The 23,193-nt window shown below is 36.6% G+C and overlaps 1 protein-coding gene across 3 annotated transcripts in view; it reads right to left on the bottom strand.

The window, feature by feature from the left end:
* SLC30A7 (solute carrier family 30 member 7) overlaps window positions 1-23,193 on the bottom strand; it is an 87,934-nt gene that overhangs the window by 21,179 nt on the left and 43,562 nt on the right. For 2 of the 3 annotated variants that reach the window (XM_082686516.1, XM_082686517.1), the window contains exon 9: window positions 284-374. In XM_082686516.1, the coding sequence (XP_082542642.1) occupies window positions 284-374 (91 nt within the window). Of the gene's footprint in view, window positions 1-283; window positions 375-11,893; window positions 19,496-23,193 lie in introns of those variants that run through there. The other variant, XM_082686518.1, reaches the window with a different exon arrangement.

Below are 23,193 nucleotides of genomic sequence, written 5' to 3'. Positions count from 1 at the left end.
AATATGTTGAATAAATGCTTACATTATCTGCTATTCATATCCGTATTTTAGAAGAACTGCTCAAATTCTAAATGAGGACAATCTCTGCCACATTTTCTTTACTGAAGTTCAGTATTTTCCAGTGATTTTATTCTGGTTTGTACAAATGGCATTCATGGTTAGCATTCAATCTTGGAAGAAACACTAAATTATACGCATATGCTACCCATATTTGTAAAAGTTAAAAACCCTAACAGCTTGAAAACAACATAAAATCTAATGGTTTGGAAGCTTTGAAACTTACCCTCTGATAGCACTGAGGCAGAGTATTTTCCAACACCGGAGGAGTTCTCTGCATTAATATTCCAACAGACTCTCTTAAAAGAGGAATAACACTAAACAAAAGTAAAAAAAAAATTTATTAAAGCCACATTCTGATAGTCCCATTCTGCAAGAAAGTAGTCATATAATGCTTCTATAATAGAACATAACAAGATTTATCAGAATAATATGAGGAAAAAGAATCTAGTTGTTATAAATTTTTCGTATGATCGATCAGTAAGTTATTATCTAAAATAAAAGAGCTAGGGGTGCCTGGGTGGCTCAATCATTTAAGCATCTGCCTTCTGCTCAGGTCATGATCCCAGGGTTCTGGGATCAGGCCCAGCATCAGGCCTCCTGCTCAGCGGGAAGCCTGTTTCTAACCCTCCCACTCCCCATGCTTGTGTTCCCTCTCTTGCTGTGTCTCTCTCTGTCAAATAAATAAATAAAATCTCAAATAAAATAAAATAAAATAGCTAGACCAAAATACACCAATGTATGAAACACTAAACTATACTACTGAATAGTATTGGAACATCTAAAAATCTAAACATAGCAGTCATTCAACTACTATTTAAAATACAATTTCAATTGGCCAGAAGCTTCCAAAGTAATCTATAAGGTATATCATGGCTGACTGGTCCTTATTGTTTATCAAATATTTACATGTATATATCTGAACAGGATATATACAAAATATACATTGTAAAGGAATATACAAAGAAATTAATATGGTACATTAGTCTATTCATCTAATATTTTTACAGCCCAATTATATATCAGTCTTCTTTCATTATTCAAAAAATACAGAGGCCTGGATATAACCACAGATCTAGTGTATCAACACCTTTAGTGATGGGGCCCAAACATCCATCTGTACTGATGTAGCTAGTCCTCCACCAGTATTTGGAAATTACTATTTTAAGCTATTTGGATGATTAAGTGCACAGAAACAAGTAACGTATAATGATAAGGGTGACTCAGTGCAATAGTTCTCTTATCTAGACACCGGGTTCACCTTAGTACAGTCTTATGTGTTTTCATTTCTGACATAAAATATCTGAGGGAAGGCCAAGGCATCTGTTTTTAAACAGCTCTCCACACGATTCCACTGAATCAAGGTGGCAATGCCCTGCTCTACTGCTTGAAGCAGACTGAGAGGTCAGACAGCTTCATTACACTTAACAGCTTAAACCAGTGCTCTCTTTCAAACGTGGAGAATCTCAAACTTCCCGAAGTAAAAACCCTCCTAATTATAGCTGTAGGAGATAGAGATAAAAGTAACAAACATACATTTTAAGAAAGGCAGAAGTTGAGACGTACCTTAAAAATTAGTGATATTTCTTTTTTAAGTTTTATTTTTATTTAAGCAAACACACACCCAACATGGGGCTTTAACTCAGGACCCCAAGATCAAGAGTCACATGCTCCTCTAACTGAGCCAGCCAGGCACCCCCCAAATTAGTGATATTTCTGACAGGTGGAAAGGAAGAGAAGACATTATAAGAACAAAGACAATGAGAACAGAGACAATGTTTGTCTTGTTTATAATTATATTCCCAAGGATGCCTAGTAAAACGCCGGTCACAAAGTGGGCCCACAGTAAAAACTGGTTGGTTAAATCAATGACAGATTTATAAATATTAGATGTTTTAGAATCTAGATTAAAGATAGGAAATAGCCACAGGGAAGCACTGACAAGTCCATTCCCACACTTTATGTGCACAGTGAGAAGTACTTGGATAATGAGAGTAAGACAGGAACAGAGACAACTAGGAAAATTAAACAGATACTGAGAGAAATAACCAGTGTCTAATTGGATATAGTAAAGAAATAGTAAAGCAACATCAAGGACAAGCCCAAAAGGCAAAATGTATGGAGGGGATGGCAATAGTGAAAATGAAATTATCAATGTAGAGAGGAGGTTAAGTCATATTCAAGCGAAAATATTCTTTAGTCAGATTAAGAGCTAAAAATTATTAGATACCACCCTTAATTCCTCCTTCTCCCTTAAAACCTCCATGCTCTAAATCACCAAGTTCTCATGATTTAACACCCTACATATTTCCTGACTCCATTCCCTCCCCTTCATTCTACTACACATGTCTACAATAATCTCCATATCTTCACTTGGATTATTATAATAGCCTCCTAAGTGCGCCGTTTTTTAGTATATGTGCTGCTGAAGCAAGCACTAAATGGGTGATTTTTATCTCTAGTCTTATTTCAAGTCCACTGTGATAGTCGGCTTCGAAGATGGATCCCAACAGTCCATGTCTCCCTAATATTCATGTTCTTGTGTAATCCCCTACTCTTCTCTTAAGTGTGGGCTGGACCTAGTGACTTGTTGCTAATGAATAAAGTACAGCAAAAGTGACAAGATGGGACTTCTAAAATTAGATTAAAAGACACCGCCTTCTGTCTTGTTCCCCTGCTCTCTTGCCCTCTCACTTCTTCACTCATGGCTGTCATGCTGTAAGCTGTTCTATGGAGAGGCCCAAGGGACAGGGCACCGAGGGATGCCTCTGGAGAGGAACGGAGACCCTCAGTCCAATAGTATAGAACGAACTGAATACTTTCAACAACCACTTCAGGGAGCTTAGAAATAGATTCTACCCCAAATGAACCTTGGAATAACTGTAGCCCTGGTTGACACCTTGACTGCCACCTTGTAAATGACCCTGAGCCAGACAGCCCCACTGGATATGACCAGGTTCCTGAAGCAAAGTAGACTATAAGATAATGCCTGTTATTTTAGCTACTAGGTTTTTGTATAATTTGTTATGCATCCTTAGATAACTAATACAACCATTCTTTATAAAACAATTAGATTAATTTATCTAAAATCAGTTACCTGATCCTGTCCCTTTCCCATTAAAAAAAAAATCCCTTGAAAGCTCCTCCATGACTTGGGGATTAAATGTAAACTCTTTAACATGATATATTTTTTAGATCTGCCCCACCTAGCTTCACCTTCTATCAATCCTTGCTTCACATTTTCAGCCCTCTAAATAAACATACCTGGACTTTACTTTTGGCTGTTCCTCCTTTCATCCTTTGCTCATGTTGTTACCTCTGTCTAGAATGTCCCTAAACTGCCCTGTAGTCTGGCTTCTATTCCTTCTTTAAAATCTCAAGTGTCATCCCTTCTAGGGTGTACTTCCTGATCCCAAACTGTTTTCCAAACTGTATGAAATGTCCTCTCTGTGCTCCTATTTAAAAAAAAAAAAAAAAAGAAAAAAGAAAATCAAAATCTGATACCTATGGTAATGTTAGACAGAGAGCAACTGAAGTGGAGTTAAGGATTTTGACAGTAAAAGAATATGGTTATTCCTTTAACTAACCTGAAGAGCAGTGTCTGTTTCTACCTACTGTGCCATGATTATACAGGTGAGGATGCCCTGGGTTTATAAAAAAGGCAAAGAAAAACAAGATGGTAGACTGATAAGGTACAATTCAACCATTATGACATTTTTCTTTCCTCTCTCCTTCATTTTTAGGGAAAAAGTCAGGAGTATTTTTATATACCTTATAATTTTTATGTTTTCCCACTTTCCTTACTATTATTCAGAAAGTAAGGCACCAAAATGGTCCTCCTAGAATAAGAAAAAAGTTTGAGAATAAAAAAGTTTTTTTTTTTAATGCTTTCTCTAGAAGGCACATAGAAAAATTTCACTTTTTTGAGCATTTTTTCTTCAATCTTTATCCCAAGGAACTGCAAATAATGCCTAAAGATATCTGAGGTGCAAAATGCACTCGAATAGAAACCACTTGAGATACTTGAGATATACGTGGCAAATTGACTTACTCCATCGTTAATTAGGTAATCCTATAAATGAATTTTTATTAAGCAACTGCTAAGAATAAGCAATTATTAAGCACTACTGTATACTCTGCTTGGCATCAGATTTTCTAGAACCAGATGGAACCCAACTCTTGAGTTGCAAATGAAGGTCTAGAACACCAAAGGAACTTGCCTAAGGACACAGCTAGTGAGGAGAGCCAGAATAATAAGACGGAGTCTTTTGGCTCTAACTTCAATTTTGAAAAGTTAAAGTCAACAAACATTTATTATATGCCTACCATTTGCCGAGCACGTGCTAGGCACTGAAAATAAAAAGATAAATAATATACAATAACTACTTCAAAAGGATTAACAAGTTTTGAAAAAGCCTATGGACAGGTGACTGGAAATCAGGCAACAAACACTTATTTAGGGCCTACCATTTGGAAGAACGCACATATGAATGCAAAACAACTAGACACGATGCCTCTACCCATTTTCATTTCCCATGAACTTCTCGTGACAGTTTTCTTTATTACTATGTTGTAAACTTACTTTTAAATCTACAAAAATAAATAAGAGTTGGGAAAACTGGAAAAGAACCCAGCTCTACTATAGCAGAAGGCATACAATATGAACAATGATACTAAGCAACAGGTGTGAAACATCTTTTTGCAAACAATCTTAAAATACTTGATGTTTTAGAGTACCCTAGGCATATAGTCTTATTTTTCTAATTTATGTGTGATTTAAAACACAATAAAGAGACGACTGAGTCCAAGCTATAATAATCCCTGAAGAGATTGGCTTTCAAATGTTAAGTACACTCTAATACACACTCTCTCTCTCTTTTTTTTAAAGATTTAATTTATTTATTTGGCAGAGAGAGAGAGAGAGAGATGACAAGTAGGCAGAGAGGCAGGCAGAGGGAGAGGGAGAAGCAGAGTCCCTGCTAAGCAGAGAGTCCCCGGAACTCGATCCCAGGTCCCTGAGACCATGACCTGAGCCACCCGGCGCCCCTCTAATACTGTCTTTAATAAGTCACCCAGGAAAAAAAAAAAGTCACCCAGAACCATCTACAAATTTATCCAAATCTTTGTTCAAATTTTTAGTCTCTATTTCATGTATGTTGCCTCCCAAAGCCAGCTGCTCCTAACTACCACATCAGTTAAAAAGAAAGAAAGAAAGACCCTAATATTTTCCCTTTTTCCATAAAATTTGTTTTCACATGTGGCCCTTAGTTTGAAGATTGTAGAACTGGTGAAGAATTTCCATGATCACAGATAACAAACTATTTTTTTTTAATATTTTTATTTATTTATTTGTAAGAGACAGAGGGAGAGAGAGCAAGTGAGCACAGGCAGACAAAGAGGCAGGCAGAGGCAGAGGGAGAAGCAGGCTCCCCGCCGAGCAAGGAGCCCGATGCGGGACTCGATCCCAGGCCCCTGGGATCATGACCTGAGCCGAAGGCAGCTGCCCAACCAACTGAGCCACCCAGGCATCCCCACAGATAACAAACTATTAAAAGTAACAGGGAATTTAGAGATCACTCATTTTAACACTCAGTTCAAGAACTATAATGCATAATCCTGATAGGCTTAGTTGGTTAAGCCTCTGACTCTTTTTTTTTTTTTTAAAGATTTTATTTATTTATTTGATAGAGAGAGATCAGAAGTAGATGGAGAGGCAGGCAGAGAGAGAGAGAGAGGGAAGCAGGCTCCCCGCCGAACAGAGAGCCCGATGTGGGACTCGATCCCAGGACCCTGAGATCATGACCTGAGCCGAAGGCAGCGGCTTAACCCACTGAGCCACCCAGGCGCCCCAAGCCTCTGACTCTTGATTTTGGCTCAGGTCATGATCTCAAGTTCGTCTATGGCTCCACGCTCAGCAAGTACAGGGAGTCTGCTTAAGATTCTTTCCCTCGGGCGCCTGGGTGGCTCAGTGGGTTAAGCCGCTGTCTTTGGCTCAGGTCATGATCTCAGGGTCCTGGGATCGAGTCCGACATCGGGCTCCCTGCTCTGCAGGGAGCCTGCTTCCCTTCCTCTCTTTCTCTGCCCGCCTCTCTGCCTACTTGGGATCTCTCTCTGTCAAACAAATAAATAAAAAAACTTAAAAAAAAAAAAAAAAAAAAAAAGATTCTTTCCCTCTACCCCTACCCCCGCCCCTAGTGTGAGCAAGCACATGTGCTCTGTCTCAAAAAAAACCAAAAAAACATAATGCAAATGAACATTTTAATAAAATTAATTTTAAAATAACTAAATAAAATTATCATAATTGATATAAGGAATTAATAATAACAACTTTTTTTTAGGTAAGTGTCAATGAGGTATTTACTGCTTTTGATGTTATTATAAAATTCAAAATGGTTGCCTGCTTCAGTGGAATTTTAATAAAATGTTTACATTCAACAGCATTTCACCAAAGCACACTGATGTGTCACACTAATTTTGTCCAACAGTAATTCTGAAATTATTTAAGGATTTCAGCTGTATCTGTAAGTAGGTCATGAAACTGTGGTGGAAAAAGAAAGGTGCTTGCTAAATCGCATGGTGATATAGCAATTTAGAACAAAGGTCAATTTCTATAACAATTTCAAAGATCATAAAATGTAAAAGAAACCTGCAGAAATTTTATTTTTGCCTTTTAAAATTATGTTTAGCTCAGGAGTTTGTGTCCATATTTTTCTGATTAACTATCGTAATGGGAAATCATAAAACAGATTTTAGCATGCATCTATCTACCCATAATGAAAGGATATGGGGGAAAAGACAAGCAAGCTTAGCAAATTCCTGACTTAGCTAACACTCAGAGCTGCATCCAAACCCAAAAAGTAAGCATTTGGAAACAATTAGAGGTTCACTTCTGGTTGACTAACTCAATTCTAACTTTAACATTGAAACACCATTTTCCTAGCATATATAAAAAGCATGAGTCATTCGGTATATGAGTTTACCAGTAAAACAGGGTAATGGTTTAATTCTTCAAAAGCTGAAGGTAAATTAAATGTATAATCATATAGTCATAAACATAAACTTAATGTAGGCTTAAATGCTAACGGATTAAATAAGCAATAGTTACTACTCTTTATTGCCAGTAACTTTGCAAATGAAAATATATTCAAATTTCACTTGAGAAGCAGCTTTTAGTGAAAGAGTCTCACCATTTCAACTGTAAATTATCTAGCAGTAATGATAAACAAGCCAAACAAAAGAAAAGGGGATACATTATGAAAACTTCTGAAGAACAGACTAGTGATAATCGTAATGCTAGGCAATAAAAAATTTCAGAGCTGAAACTATTACTTAGATCTGAGAATAAACATCTATAATAATAATTAAAACATAATCACTGATTCAACTTTTTGAATTGGCTTATGGGCTCAGTCCTTCTGCATATTATCAAGGGTTCTTACAATCTATGAACCTAGAAAAAGATAGGTGTACTTTTTAAAGAACCCATAAACTTTGAAGATCTGGTATATGTCATGCACTTGAAAATGTTTAGTGGACAAAAAGCCAAAGAAAACTGACCCAAAGTTGAAATATACTTTACATTTAGACACAGTAGTCCTAGGGCAAGCTGTAAATAAGCAGTCACATTTGCATAAATATGATTATTTCATAGTGATGAACAATCACCTATTAACACAGAATTTCAAGAATCATAATGCAGGGCTGCCTGGGTGGTTCATTCGGTTAAGCCTCTGACTCTTGATTTTGGCTCAGGTCATAATCTCAGAGTTGTGAGATCAAGCCCCAAGTGGGGCTAATACAGAAGAGATAACTCCATACCACAGGAACTGTGGTTTACCTTATAATTATGCTAGGTTTCAAAACCTACGGTTTAAAATCAATGCACACAGTACCTACTTTAGTCAATAATGGTGATAACTGGATACCCTAAAATACCCCTAACTCAGAGCCAAAGTCACGAAAAGGTCACCCTTTCTTTAAACTTCTGGAACTTAGTTATAACACCTAATAAATCTGGTCTTTGGACCAAAAGCATTAGTAAGTAATGTCATGTTAGTAAGTAATTAGTAATGTCTTTGTTTAGACAACACTTAATAGTGTTTAAAGTGTTTTCATAATTTTTTTCTTATTTGATCCTCACATCAGCCTTAAGTAACCTTAAGAAAAACATTCCATTCCGAAATGACAGAATGTCAGATATAGGCAAGATTTTAAGAGATATTAAGGCCAGCTCCCTCATTTTGCATAAGAGAAAACCATCTAGGGACATCAAGACAACTTGCTCTTTGTTACATACTAGGAAGAGGCAGAGTTGGATGTGCTGATTCCAATGCTAAAGTTCTCTCCACTACAACTTCTCATCATGATTAAGTCCTCCAGAGTCAGAGATCGTGTCATGTTCTTTTTAGTCCCAGTGCCCAGCATAGTACTTGGAATATATAAGCACTTGGCACATGTCTGCTGAATATATAATCTATTTAAGAATTTCAAACACTCTGGAGGATTTTAAGATTATAGAATAGTCCTTGTTTGATGTGACTTTCAACCCTTCAAAGTAATAGCTAAATAGAAAAACAACAGGGGTCCCCTCAATTTAGTTACACCCCCAAATAATTTTTTGTTGAAGATTTATTTGACAGAGAGAGAGATTGTGAGATAGCAAGAAACAGAGAGAGCAGAAGCAGGAGGAGCAGCAGGCAAAGGGAGAGGGAAGAAGCAGGCTCCCACCAAGTCAGGAGCCAGATGCGAGACTTGATTCCAGGACACTGGGATCATGACCTGAGCTAGAGGCAGATGCTTAACTGACTGAGCCACCCACCTGCCCCTCCCCAAAGAATTTCTAATAAAAAGAAGCAAAAGTATCTTATCCTCTATTCAAGTACAGATGAGAAAGAATTAAACTCAGGCAGGAGCAATCATTGTTACCAATTCTTGATTTGCAATTTATTATCTTAATAAAAGCTCCTTTCTTTATTCTCATGAATAGAAACTAAAATCAGACCAGCTATATAAGAAAAAAATTATTAAATCATTTATTATATATCCATAAAGAACAAGGGTGTAGATAAAAAAAAAAAAATGAATGCAAATTCACACTGATACCCTGTCAAGAGGCAGGGAACTGGAAAGAGACAAGGGAATCAATGAAGGAAACGGGCAAAAAGCTCCACAAAGTACACAGTTTTCAGAAGATGGGGCAGGAATAAATTCACATTATTTGTATTACATATGGTGACATTTGTATTGAAAAGATCATGAGACCTGGAAGAACCTCCCCACTCCTTCAGTAACCCATTTGAAAGCAGCAGCTGGAGGATAGACAAAAGCAGGAGATAAAGTTCTTTAAGGAAATCTGCATTTTGCAAACAGTTTAGAAGTGAAGACACGGGATCTTGTTTAGAAAAACCAGATAAGACGGCAGGAAGTATTTATCACCATTATCAAAATCAAATTAATTATCATTCACATAGGTTCAGTGATCACAAATTTTAACTCAGAACAAAAACGACTTGAGGTCAGCAAGAAAAATGCAAAAGGACTGGAACCAAAGTGCTGATTAATCTCTAGGTTCAAACAAGATTATTAGGAATTTGGGCTAAACTCTCTGTCTGGTGAAAGTTAAAAAATGGTATACCTGTGACTGATTCGATTTCTGTGTGGTATTCAAACCATAACATTTCCTCACCCTATAGAAAAAGAGGTTTGCCTCTAGATGTGTGTGTTCCTGTGAAGAACCTGTTATCCAGGAATGAGGGCAGAGACAAGTAGCAAAGGGCACTGTTAATATGCAGCAACTCATCTGACCTCTTAAATGATGGAAGCAGTCACCAACATACTATATTTCTTTTATTCTTTTATATTTCTTTTATTCTTTCCCTCCTTTCTCTCTCTTTTCCCTCACTTGATAATGAAAGAATGAGGCAGTAAAATATGGGGGAAGAAAAAGGGGCATGTGAGAAACCTTTTAAGTGAATGGTGCCTGCTTTCCAAAAGCATTCCTTTTGGGACAGAAGGGAGGCAAGCAATTAACACACAATGCTTCCCAATTTTTTGCCAATTTGTGCTAGACTTTATATATCTTAACCCACTTAATCTATACATAACAAATTATGAGGTAAGCATCACTGTTAACCCCACTCTAAAGCTGAAAAACTAAGGCATAGAGAGGCTAAGGCACCATAGAGCTAACTGGTGAGAACAGAACTTGAACCCAGGCACTTGGACTCCATAGCAAATGCTCTTAGCCACACTACATACAGTATTTCCTCCAATGAAGTCATCAACATGGCTTTGCTAGCTCTCACAAAGCACCTCTGCCTACAGGAGAGGTCTGACTTTTAGGAAAAGCTGACCCTCAGGGTGAATAGGAAGCCTGGACCACAAAAAGAAATTTAAAAGCTCAGGAAAAGAGGAGCAGTAATAACAATGTAAATGTTTTCCACCATCTGAGAGCTGACTGGTATTATCAAAACTTGAATAGAAGCAAATTCCTACACCTAGTTACCATTATGGGCCCATCTTCAAAGAGAACTTCCAAAGTCACTGTTTGTGAGAAGTAAACCAAACATGGAAATACAAAACAAAGGCAAAAAGACCCTTATTAAATTGTTTATACAAATCAAACTTTTAAAATACCACTCTGAGAACAGACCTTTTACTGAGTATCTCAAGGTAGATTACTAATTGCTACATTTACACTGGATGACTACATGAAAATACTTAGTTGCTGAGATTGGGGGGGGGGGGGGGGAGATCATGTTTTCCAAGGATTAATTAAGCAAGAGAACAGAGTCACTTACGTGCAGGCTATAGCTAGTGGGAAGAGAGTTTGAAATTAATTACACACAACTTAACAATTAATATTAAAACTGAAGAACCAAGAGGGACTATGATTTTTTCTTTTGGCAGCCAAGTGAAAAGAAGTGGAGGAATGAATAAGTGATTCAGAGTTGAAAAAACAATATGATTTCCACCTTTAAAGATTTATGTTTACTTTTAATTGTATTTTTTTTAAAGATTTTTATTTATTTGTCAGAAGAGAGACAGCATGTGCGCACAAGCAGGGCAAGCAGCAGCCAGAGGGAGAGGGAGAAACTGGCTTCCTGCTCAGTGGGGCTCAATCCCAGGACCCTGAGATCATGACCTGAACCAAAAGCAGCCGCGTAACTGACTGAGCCACCCAGCTGTCCCCACTTTTAATTGTATTAAAAAAAAGTATTTTAATTCCAGTTAATTAATATACTGTGTTATAGCAGTTCCAGGTATACAATATAGTGATTAGAAAATTCCATATATTATTCAGTGCTGGTGATAAGTGTACTCTTAATCCCCTTTACCTCTTTCACCCATCCTCCCCCCTACTTTTATTTTTTTTAAAGGCTAAAAATGTCAATGATTCTAAAGTCAAAAGTATATTAAAATACACACACACACACACACACACACATATGTATATATTTGAAGTTTCACTTCTAATCCCTTTGCCAAGAGGTAAACACACTTACTTTTGGTTCATTCTTTTAGAGTTTCTTTTGGAAATTTATAGGAAAACATGCATGTTATATATGTATCTCTTCTCCTGCTTCTATAAAAGGTGGCATGTGGTGCATTATCAAGGCGTTGCTTTTTTTTTTTTTCTTTTCTTTTCTAAGTAGGCTCCATGCCTAGTGTGAAGCCCAAAGCAGGGCTTGAACTCAGGACCCCAAGATCAAGACATGAGCTGAGACCAGGAGTCAGATACTCAACTGACTCAGCCACCCTGGCATCCCTCAAGTGTTTTTAAAAAAATATATCTTGACAATCACATATTACCATATAGAGGTCTTCCCTATTATTATTTTTTTTAAATGATAGATAACATTAAGTTTAATGTTAAGTTTGTCTTGACCTGTTTCTTAGTAACAGCAGTGTTAACACTGTTGTGCAAAAGATCTCTAGAACTTTTTCGTGCTGTAACAGTGGAATTCCATACCCATTAAACACTAATTTCTCCTCCTCTCTGCTCTGGCCCTTGTCAACCACCTTTCTACTTTCTGTTTCTGTAATTCCGACTACTTTATTTATTTCATCTGAATGGACATATCATATAGTACTTGTCTCTTTTGGACTGGCTCATTTTGCTTAGCAAAATGTTACGATTCACCTATGTTTTATCATGTGACAGCACTTCCTTCTTTTTAAAGACTGCCTAATATTCCACTGTATGTATATACGTTTCTGCTAATCCATTCATCTGCTGATGGACATCTATCTGGGTTACTTCCACCTCTTATCTCTTGCAAATGCTACAATGAATACAGGTATGTGCACATCTCTTTGAGATCCTGCTTTGAATTCTTTGAGATGTATATCCAGAAGCGGGATTGCTGGTAAATCTATTTTTTACTTTGTGAAGAACATCCATATTTTCCATAATGGTTGTACCATGCCATGCCTACAAATACTGCACAAAAGTTCCAAATGCTCCACATCCTCATGAATATGTATTATCTGTTCTTTTGATAATGGCCATCCTGATGAATGAGAATGAGTAATTTGGATTTCACAAATGATTAGTGCTGTTTGAGCATCTCCTCTTATGCTTATTGGTCAGTTGTATATATTCTTTGGAGAAATGTCTATTCAAATCTTTTGCCTGCTTTTTCATCAGATTATTTGTTTCTTGTTACTGTTGCTTGAGTTGTACATTTTCCTTATATATTCTGCATATTAACCCCTATCAGATTATATAATTTATAATTATTTGCTCCCATTCCACAGGATGCCATTTTACTCTGCTGATTGTTTCTCACGAGGCACCAATAGTTTTTAAGTCTCATTGTCTATTTTTTAATTTGTGCTCTGTCCTTTGGGTTCATAGCCAAGAAATAACTGCTAAATCCAATATCCTGAAGCTTTCCCCTTAAGTTTTCATCTAGAAGTTTAAGAGTTTTAGATAATATATTTAGGTCTTTAATCCATTTTGAGTTAATGTTTGCTTGTGGTTATAAGGTAAGGGTCCAACTTTATTCTTTTGCATACAGGTATCCAGTTTTCTTAAAACCATTTGTTAAAGACAGACTGCATTTTCCCCATTGTATAGTCTTGGCACTCTTGTCAAAAATCATTTGGCTATATACATATGGTTTATTCCCAGGCTATTTGTTCCATTGGCCTATTTTTATGCCAGGACCACACTATCTGAATTGCTGTTGCTTTGTAGTATGTTTTGAAATCAGGAAGTGTGAGGCTTCCTTCTTTCTCAAGATTATATTGGCTATTCATCATCCTTTTAGATTCCATACAAATTTTAGGAATTTTTTTATGCAAAAAAAAGGTTATTGGGATTTTGATAGAGATTGCATTGGACCTGTAGATCACAAATGTAGATCACAAATATAGTATATACATTTAAATAATATTAAGTTCTAAGATCCATAAACAAGAGAAATCTTTCCCTTTATTCTTCATACCTTGTTTGATTTCCTTTAGCAATGTTTTATAGTTTTCAGTATACAAGTCTTTCACTTCCTTGGTGAAGTTAATATTATTAAGTATTTTATCATTTTCAGTGCTGTAGTAAATGGGATTATTTTCTAAATTTATTTTAGATCAGTCATTGTTAGTATATAGAAACACAACTGAGTTTTGAGTGTAGATTTTATATTTTGCAACTTTGTTCTTTTATTAGTCCTACAGCTATTTAATGGAATCTTTAGAGTTTTCTACATATAAGAACATGTCATGTGTGAACAGGAAACTTTAATTTCTTTTTCAATTTGTATGCCTTTCTTTTTCTTGTCTGATGGCTCTGGTTAGGATTTTCAGTACTATGGTTAACAGTGGTGATGAAATTGGGCATGCCTGCTTTGTTCTGGATCTTGGAAGAAAACTTCTGAGTCTTTCCCCACTGAATATGATGTTAACTGTGGGTTTTCATATATGGCTTTTACTACATTGAGGTAGTTTCCTTCTTAGTGTGTTAAGTGTTTTACCATTTCATTGCTGTTGAATTTTGTCACATGATTTTTCTGAGTTGATTGAGATGATCATGTATTTTTTCATTCACTTTCCATTTGGCATATAACATCAATTGATTTTTGTATGTCGAACCATCCTTGCATTCCAAGTGTAAATTTCACTTGGTCATGAAGCAAGATCCCTTTTTAATGTGCTGTTGAATTCATTTTGCCTAATATTTTGTTCAGGACTTTAATTTTAGTCAATATTCAAGACGAATATTGGTCTATAGTGGTTTTTTTCTTAAAGATTTTATTTATTTACTTGTTAGAGACAGAGAGCACAAGTAGGGGAAGCAGCAGGCAGAGAGAGAAGCAGGGTCCCTGCTGAGCAAGGACCCCATTTGCAGGACTCAATCCCAGGTCCCTGGGATCATGACTTGAGCCGAAGGCAGATGCTTAGCTGATTAAGCCACCCAGGTATCTCTTGGTCTATTGTTTTCTTTTCCTGTCATGTTTTTGTCTGGTTTCAGTACCTGGGTCATTCCTGCCTCATAGAATGACTGGGAGTCTTTTCTCCTCTTTAATTCTTTGGAAGAGTTTGAAAAAAGAATTGGGTGTCAATTCTTCTCTAAATGTTCGGTAGAACTCACCAGTAAATTCATCTGGTGCTGTGCTTTTTTTGTTGTTGTTGCTGTTGAAAAGTATTTAATTAGTACCTTAATTCTTTAATTACCGGCTCCTCACTATAGGTTTGTTCAGAGCTTTTTGCTTCTTCATGATTCAGTCTTAGTAGGTTGGATGTTTCTAGAAATACATCTATTTCTTCTAAGTTTCCAATTGTTGGCAAATAACTGTTCATTGTAGTTCCTTATATTTCTTATTTTTGCAATATCAGTTGTAAGTCTCCTCTCTCACTGTTAACTTTAGATATTTGAGTCTTTTTTCCCTAAGAGTTTGTCTAGCTAAGGGTTTATCAGTGTTGTTGATCTTCTCAAGAGAAACAAGTCTAGGTTGTGTTGTTTTCTATTGTTTTTCTATTCTCGGTGTCATTTATCTCTGCTCCAAACTTTACTATTTCCTTCTTTCTGCTAACTTTCTAGTTTTTTAGTTTTCTTTTTCAAGTTCCTTAATGTATAAAGTCAGGTTGTTGATTTGAGGGTTTTTTTTTTTTTTTTTTTTTGCTTCACAAAATTAAAATGAGATAAAATAAAGTCATGTGACCATCCTGAGATTTTTAAAATGTAGGTTATTTATCACTATGAACTTCCCTCTTAGTACTGCTTTCACTATGTCCTCTAAGTTTTGATATGTTGTGTTTTGTTTTCATTTGTCTCCAGACATTTTCTAAATTCCTTTGTAATTTCTTCTTTGACCCACTGATTGTTAAAGAATATGTTATTTAAGTTCCACATAATTTTAGATTTTCATGTTGTTCTACTTATTTCCAATTTCATTCCATTTTGATCAGAGAAGATATTCTGTATAATTTAAATCTTCTAAAATTTGTTAGAACTTTTGTTGTTACCTAACATGTAGTCTATCTGGCATATTGTTCCATGTTTGCTAGAGAAGAATGTGTAGTCTGCTGTTCTTGGATAGAGTGGTATACATATTCTGTAAAGTCCAGTTGGTTTACAGTATTGTTCAAGACTATTCTTTTCTTATGGAACCTCTACTTGGTTGCTCTATCTGTAACTGAAAACAAGGTACAATATTCTTCTTTGTCTCTTGTGGCAGTTTTTGTCTTAAAGTCTATTTTGTTTGACATACCTATTTTGTGTGATGTAAGTATGGCCACTTCAATCTCTAGATTCCTGTTTATATAGAGTATCTTTTCTCACCTTTTCACTTTTAGTTTGTGTATATTTGGATCTAAAGTCCATCTCTTACAGGCAGAACAAAACTGGATCATGTTCTCTTTGTTTTTGTTTTTTTAATGGGGCAAGGGGCAGAGGGAGAGGGAAAGAATCTTAAGCAGGCTCCACACCCAGCACAGAGCTGGATGTGGGCCTCAATCTCACAACTCTGAGATCATGACCTGAGCCTCAATCAAGAGTCAGACATTTGACCAACTGAGTCACCCACCTACCCCATGCTATTTTTTTATTCCCCTCAGTCAGCCTTTGTCTTTTAATAGGTATGTTTAATCTGTTTACATTTAAAGTAATTACTGGTATGAAGGACTGCTATTCCTATTCATTGTTTTCAGTCTTAAAGCTTTTTGTTCCTCTTTTCCTCTCTTGTTTTGTGTTTCATTGATTTTTCTGTGGTGACATGTTTTGATTCACTTCTCATTTCCCTTTGTGTATATTCTACAGACATTTTCTTTGTGGTTATCACGGCATGTGACAAGTTACTTTCCTCTTACTTTCAAGATTCTCACGTCATATGTGACATGTGACAGTTTAATTATGATGTGTCTCAGTGTATGCCTCTTTAGATTTATCCTAATTAAGTTTCCTGAATTTGTATGTCCATTTCTTTTCTCAAAGTTGAGAATGTTTTGGCCATTATTTCTTCAACAGGTTCTCTGCTCCTTTCTTTCTTCGCTTTCTAAACTCCCATATCCGTAGGTTGTTGTTCTTGTCCATCAATCCCTTTGGCTCTCTTCACTTTTCATTTTTGGCTTATCTGCTTTAGTAATTTTTGTTAAGTCCTGTGTTCAAGTTCACTGACTCTATCTTCAGTCTGGTCAAATTCACTAAGTCCTACCAGTAATTTTTCAATTTAGTACTGTTATTCTTCAGTTTCATAATTTCTTCTTGGCTCTTCTTCCTAGTTTCTACCTCTTCGTTCATATTCTCATTTTGTTCATGCATCATATTCCTAATTTTGCCCATTTGTCTACCTATGCTTTCTTTTTTTAAAAAAAAAAAGATTTTATTTGTTTATTTGACAGACAGAGATCACAAGTAGACAGAGGCAGGCAGAGAGAGAGAGAGTGGGAAGCAGGCTCCCTGCTGAGCAGAGAGCCTGATGCGGGACTCGATCCCAGGACTCTGAGAGCATGACCTGAGCCTAAGGCAGCGGCTTAACCCACTGGGCCACCCAGGCGCTCTCTATGCTTTCTTTTAGTTAATTAGATATCCTTATGATGGTAATTTTTAATTCTTTATCTGGCAATTCATATCTCCTTCTTTTTAGGATTTGGTTTCTAGAGATCTAAGTTACTTCTTTAAATGTGTTGCAGTTGGCTGTTTCTTCACATGTCTTATTTTTTGTTTTTGGGATTTTGGCATCCGAAGAATCAACCAACTCTCGAGACTTTATGGTCTGGTTTCATACAAGAATGACTTTCTCTACTCAGCCTGGCTAGAGATTCTGGGGGCCTCAAAAATCTTTTCTTGGTATGTGTCTTCTATGTGCTTTTTTTTTTTTTTTTACAAGTAATCTGTCCTGTTTGGAGAGGTTTCCTGGCTTCTACTCAGGAGCTTTTATGTGTCTGGAATAGTACAGCAAGCTAGGCTGTAGTAAATCCAGTCCTGGGGTTCCATCTAGTGTCTGTTGGGGGTACTGCAGACTCTAATGCAGGACGTTGTTCTCAGGGATGCCCAACCAGGCATCCTGTTTGTCAGTACTTGGATACAAGCAAGCAAGACACTCTCTCTCAGGCAGTACCTTCCAAAAAGTCTGTTGGTGGTATGCTCAACTCCTTTCCCTCTTTAAGGATAATGTGGGAGTTGGGATTTTCCTCCCAAACATTCCACCCTGTGCAGGGGTGGGGGTGGGAGTGGCTCTAATGATAGAGTTATGAAGTGTCAAATATTTCCTACCAAGCCTCCACATAGTTGGCTTCCTACTAGCCTGGAATGCAGGAAACTCTGAACTAGTTTCAGGATTTCTGCAAATCTATTTTGTCAGTTTGCTGTGTTAAAGTTCTGTCCTTAGTGAAGGAAAGAGAATTTAGGGCCTCCTTTTCTGCTATCTTCCTAATGTCACCTCTCTTCCCCCAACTTCTTCTTTTTAGGACTGCACAGAACTCCCTTTCTGATGGACATTTGTGATCTTTCCAATTTTTGGCTGTAACAAATAAAGCCACAAAGAATGACCTTATCAATATATTCTTTTAGATTTTTGCCAGTTCATCTTCAGGATACAAATATTTCTAGAACTAGGACTCCTTAATCAAAGATAAATGCACAATTAATTACGCTAGATACTGTCAACATTCGTTCTGCAGAAATAGTATCATTCTCATTTCTGTCGGCAATGTTCTGCCTATTTTACCTAGAGCCTTGACAAAAAAATATGCAAACTTTTGGATATTTATCCACCTGATAGATGAGAGGTGGTGTCTCAATGTAATTTTAATTTGTATTTCTTTTTTATAAGTGAGGCTGAACTACTTTTATATGTTTAAATGTATATTCTATTTCTTTTCCTGTAAACTAAATGAACTTATATTTTTGTCAATTTGTTTATCAGGCTATTAAGTCTTTTAATTTTTCTTTTTGGAGCTCTCTCTATATTAGGGAGGTTAGTCTTTCATGTTCTAAGTAGCAAATATTTATCAGTTTATTATGTCTTTTACTTCCCTTTTAATTTTGTTTTTTATTTTTTAGAAATATTTTATTTATTCGTCTAAGAAAAGAGAGAGACAGAGTGAGACAGAGCATGAGGGGAGGTCAGAGGGAGAAGCAGACTCACCATGGAGCAGGGAGCCTGACTCAGGACTCGATCCCAGGACTCCAGGATCATGACCTGAGCCGAAGGCAATTGCCCAACTGAGCCACCCAGGTGGCCTTTGCTTGTTTTTTAACGTCAGAAAACCAATGTTTCATTTCTAAAATTCTGCCATATATTTCTAGGGGGTGCCCATGGTCACCTGCTACCTTTGGCACCAGGTTTTCTATGTGGCTGGCAAACAGAGGCCATCAGCAGACCAGGCCAGAGAGGTATACAAGGGGGCTCTACCTTGCAGCTGGTATCAATAACTTCCTACTTCACTTCCTACTACAAGATAATGTTCTTGCCTCCCAAGTCCCAGATCTTGATTCTGGGGCCCGTGGCAATGCAGAGACAGTATTGGTTAGAACTGAAGCACAGGGCATTGATGATGTCCCCACCATCCAGCATATAAAGGTGCTTGCCTTCATTGAGATCCCACAGCATGGCTTGGCCATTCTTGTCTCCAGAAGCACAGAGGGACAGTCACAGAGTTCAGATAGCTGATGTGGCCAATGTGATTAGTCTTCAGCTTACAGTGTGGCAGCTTCCGTACCTTGACCAGCTTGTCCCAGCCACAGCAGATAATAATGGGATTGCTGCTACTGGATGGAAAGCAGACACAAGACATCCACTCCGCATGGCTCTCATAATGGACAGTATATTTGCATACAATCCATAGTTTGATGGTTTTATCTCAGGGGCTACTGACAACTTGTTGGTTGTTGAAGGCCATACTCAGCACATCCTTGGTATGGCCTACAAATCTGCGTGTGGTGGTACCGTGGTACCTGTTGTGAGATCCCGGAGATGAAGGAGTCCATCCCAGGAGCCTGAGAAGGCAAAGTGGACACCTCAGGAAACGACCACATCACTAACAAAGTGGGAATGACCCAAAAGGGCATGCTGTGGGATGCCATGATCAGTCTTATCCCTGGTCAGCTTCCATATGATGATGGTCTTATCTCAAGAGATGGAGAGTATCATGACCAGGCACTGGGGAGTGGTGGTGATCTGGGTCACCCAGCTGTTGTGGCCCTTGAGGATGTCACCAAGTATCATCTGCTCAGTTATGGTGGCAGCAAAGTGCAAGTATCGCCGTGGTGACAAGACTGGAGTTAGATAATATTTACTGTAGGAGTGCTTTACTTGTTAATTTTGTTGTACCTATGGAAATATTTAAATTCTTTAAAAAAAAAAAAAGAATCGAGTTGGATAGCTGAGAGAGACTAGCACTACAGTTGTGGCTCTGCTGAGGAAAAGAACTTGACTTCCCTTTCGATGCTTTCTTTTCTATGCCAAAGTTTTTTCATGTAACTTAATTCACCAATCTTTTTTCTTACTGATTCTAGGTTTCAAGCCATAGTTATTCCCCTAATACTCTCTTATTAGAAAATAATTCAGACATGCTTTCTCCTAGTATTAGCATGGTCTAATGTTTTACTTTCTCATCAAGTTTGGAACTCGTCCAAGTATACATAGTATTAGCTACAGTTCCAAATTTATCTTTCTCCAAATAGCTGTCCAGTTATTAGAAAGCCTATCTTTTCCCCACGGAGTTGAAATGCCACCTTCATCCTTATTAAGTTTGTATTTGCACATAAATCTATTTCTGGGGGCATCTGGGTGGCTCAGTCAGTTAAGCATCTGCCTTCACAGTGTCCTGTGATCAAGCCCTGAGCTGGGCTCTGTGCTCAGCAGGGAGCCTGCTTCTCCCTCTCCTGCTCTCCCTGCTTGTGCTGTCAAATAAATAAATAAAATCTTTAAAAAAAAATTATTTCTGGACTTTCTGATCTGCTCTGATAGATTTGCTTCTTCAGGTACCTCCCTATTTTAACTATAAAGGCTTTCTTTACATTTTATATTTTATTTTTCAGGGTTTTTTTGAGCATTCCCTCCTGCTTGTTTGTTTTTCCTTAAAAGCTTTAAAATCAACTTTTACTACCAACCTCCAGGAAAAAAAAAAAACCTGCTGGTATTTTTATTAGAATAGTTTTAAGTTTATAAATAAATGTAAGAGTTAACATATTTATGATACTGATTCTTCAAAAACAAAAAGACTCTGTTCAAGTCCATTTGTATTTTTTAAGAAATATTTAAAAACTCTTCCTCACACAAGTTTTGCACATTTAATCTATAGACTGAATTTTGCTTATAAATAAAGGGTATTAATTTTGTACATCAATTTTATATCCTTAACTGTACTAAATTATGCTTGCCAGTTTTCCCATTATTTTCATGAGTTTTACAGAAATAAAATGATAGATTTTACATAAAATAATCTCTTCTTTCAAATTTTTTAAATCTCAAACACTTTCTGGTCTAAACTAGTCTCAAACACTCTCTTGTCCAATAGGCTAATGATCACTAATACATTACCATATTTGCTCTGCTCTTTCCAATAGTTATATATATTTAAGATTTTATTTATTAGAGAGAGAGAGAGAGGGAGCGTGCAAGCGAGCCAGGGAGGAGAAGTTGGGGGGAGGGCAGAGGGAGAGGGAGAAGCAGACTTTCCACTAAGCAGGGAGCCTGACGCAGAATCATGAAGTAGAGCTGAAGAAGATGCTTAACATTCTGAGCCACCCAGGTTGCACTCTTTCCAATATTTCTAAGACTGTCCACCACCCTCTTAACTAGGATTCATGCTGTGAACTACCAAACACACAAAATAATTTGACTATTTCCAAATTTCCCCAAGGATAGTAACATAACCAGTACTTTTCTAGATGCATAGGTGAGAGGTTAATACTTATGAACAAATGAATTCCTTAGGGATTCTCTCCCAGAATGCTGGCTGAGAAAGGCTGTTAGACTAATTAGTGTTTATAAATGCTCTCACTATGATGGTTTTATGTATGATTTAAAAATAGTTATTACACAATGATGTTCCTATTTATTCAGTTTTATAATTTAGACACATATATAAATAATTAAAAAACTTAAGAAACTGCTTACCTTACCCCAGAAGTATAGTTCATAAATTATAACCACTTGAAGGATGAGGCACAAAGGAAATTATTAGGCAAAACCACTTTTGATAAAAAATGCCGTAATTTCTTCTGTATATGACTATTTGAAGATATGGCAGATTCTTAAATGTTTTTAAAAATGCTACTTTTTAGTTAATAATTATCTATATATCTATTAAGTTAATAATTATCTATTATCGGGGCACCTGGGTGGCTCAGTTGTTAAGTGTCTGCTTTCGGCTCAGGTCATGATCCCAGGGTCCTGGGATTGAGCCCTACATTGGGATCCCTGCCCAGCGGGGAACCTGCTTCTCCCTTCACACTCCCCCTGCTCATGTTCCCTCTCTCTCTGTCTCTCTCTGTCAAATAAATAAATAAAAATCTTTTAAAAAAATAATAACTATCTATTATCACAAATAATTATCTACTTAACCACAGAATCAACAAGATTTATCAAAATCAGTATCTGGTCCAAATTCTGTATTCATTAACAATGATGATCATCCATGATTTAGAATTTCAAGTACATAATTTTGTTTTCACTAGTGTATATTCTTTCTATTTCATATTTCTATTTATGATTATAACTGTCATTTCTGAAGTCTGTACTTCAGTTTGCCTCTGCAAGTTGGGCTATTTTTTTCTTCAAAATGATGAAACTACATTACAAGAACTTTTACACCTAACAAAAGACAATTTCTTTTGTTCAAAAGTTTTTCTTTGTATTTACAAATGATTATGGTAAAAATAATTCGTAAAATTAACCAATTAAAAGTAAACCAGTTTCCACAAATGGGAACTGGTGAGTTGTAGAAAACCGATTAAGAAAAAAAAAATTTCAGCACAGCTTCAAAGATACCACACCAGAAACAAAGCTCATTTCTGCATCCTGTTTATGTATTTTTTTCCCATCATACATAGGTACCTCTTTTATTTAAGTGAATCAAAAATCAAGCTACAGATCTATGTAAAAGGCATCACTTTTAAATAAATCACAGTGTGATTCAAAGCTACAACTAATTGTTCAAATTTCTGCATGCTAAGTTATGAATGTACTTGCCATTCCAACTCAACTACTTAAGGGAAAAGGAGCAAAATGACTCTGAAATCTCTTAAAAGAAATGTATTTTCAGAAGATAAAAAATGACATTCTCACTGCTGAACTGCATCGCTGCTTTTCACTGAGAAACAAAATTCATCACAGCACAACTCAGTTTTACTAAGCAATTTAAAGCATCCTTTGCCTGTGTTAGAAAATGTTGAAAGAAAAACTTTTTCTAAGAAATCATTTTCACTGTGAAAGTGAAAACAGAACACTGGCCAGCCTATAAGAAGAGACGCCTATTTTCATAGCATGTTCTCAATCGAGAAACATTTAGGTCCAGAAAACATCTAGAGCCCTATTATTTCTTTTGCTCTTGGTGAACTGCAAATACATATATAAAAATTAAGGGTAAGGAAAATTACTTCTTATAATCATTTTGTCAAGTTGCTAAGAGTTTTCATGTATTTCCTAAAATCAGTTTTGGCTAACCAGGCAAACTCTTACTTAATTTGAA

The sequence above is a fragment of the Mustela nivalis genome, assembly GCF_964662115.1.
Source record: "Mustela nivalis genome assembly, chromosome: 10".
Classification (NCBI taxonomy): domain Eukaryota; kingdom Metazoa; phylum Chordata; class Mammalia; order Carnivora; family Mustelidae; genus Mustela; species Mustela nivalis.
Note: the sequence above shows the minus strand (reverse complement) of the source record. Positions and strands in the feature narration are given on the sequence as shown.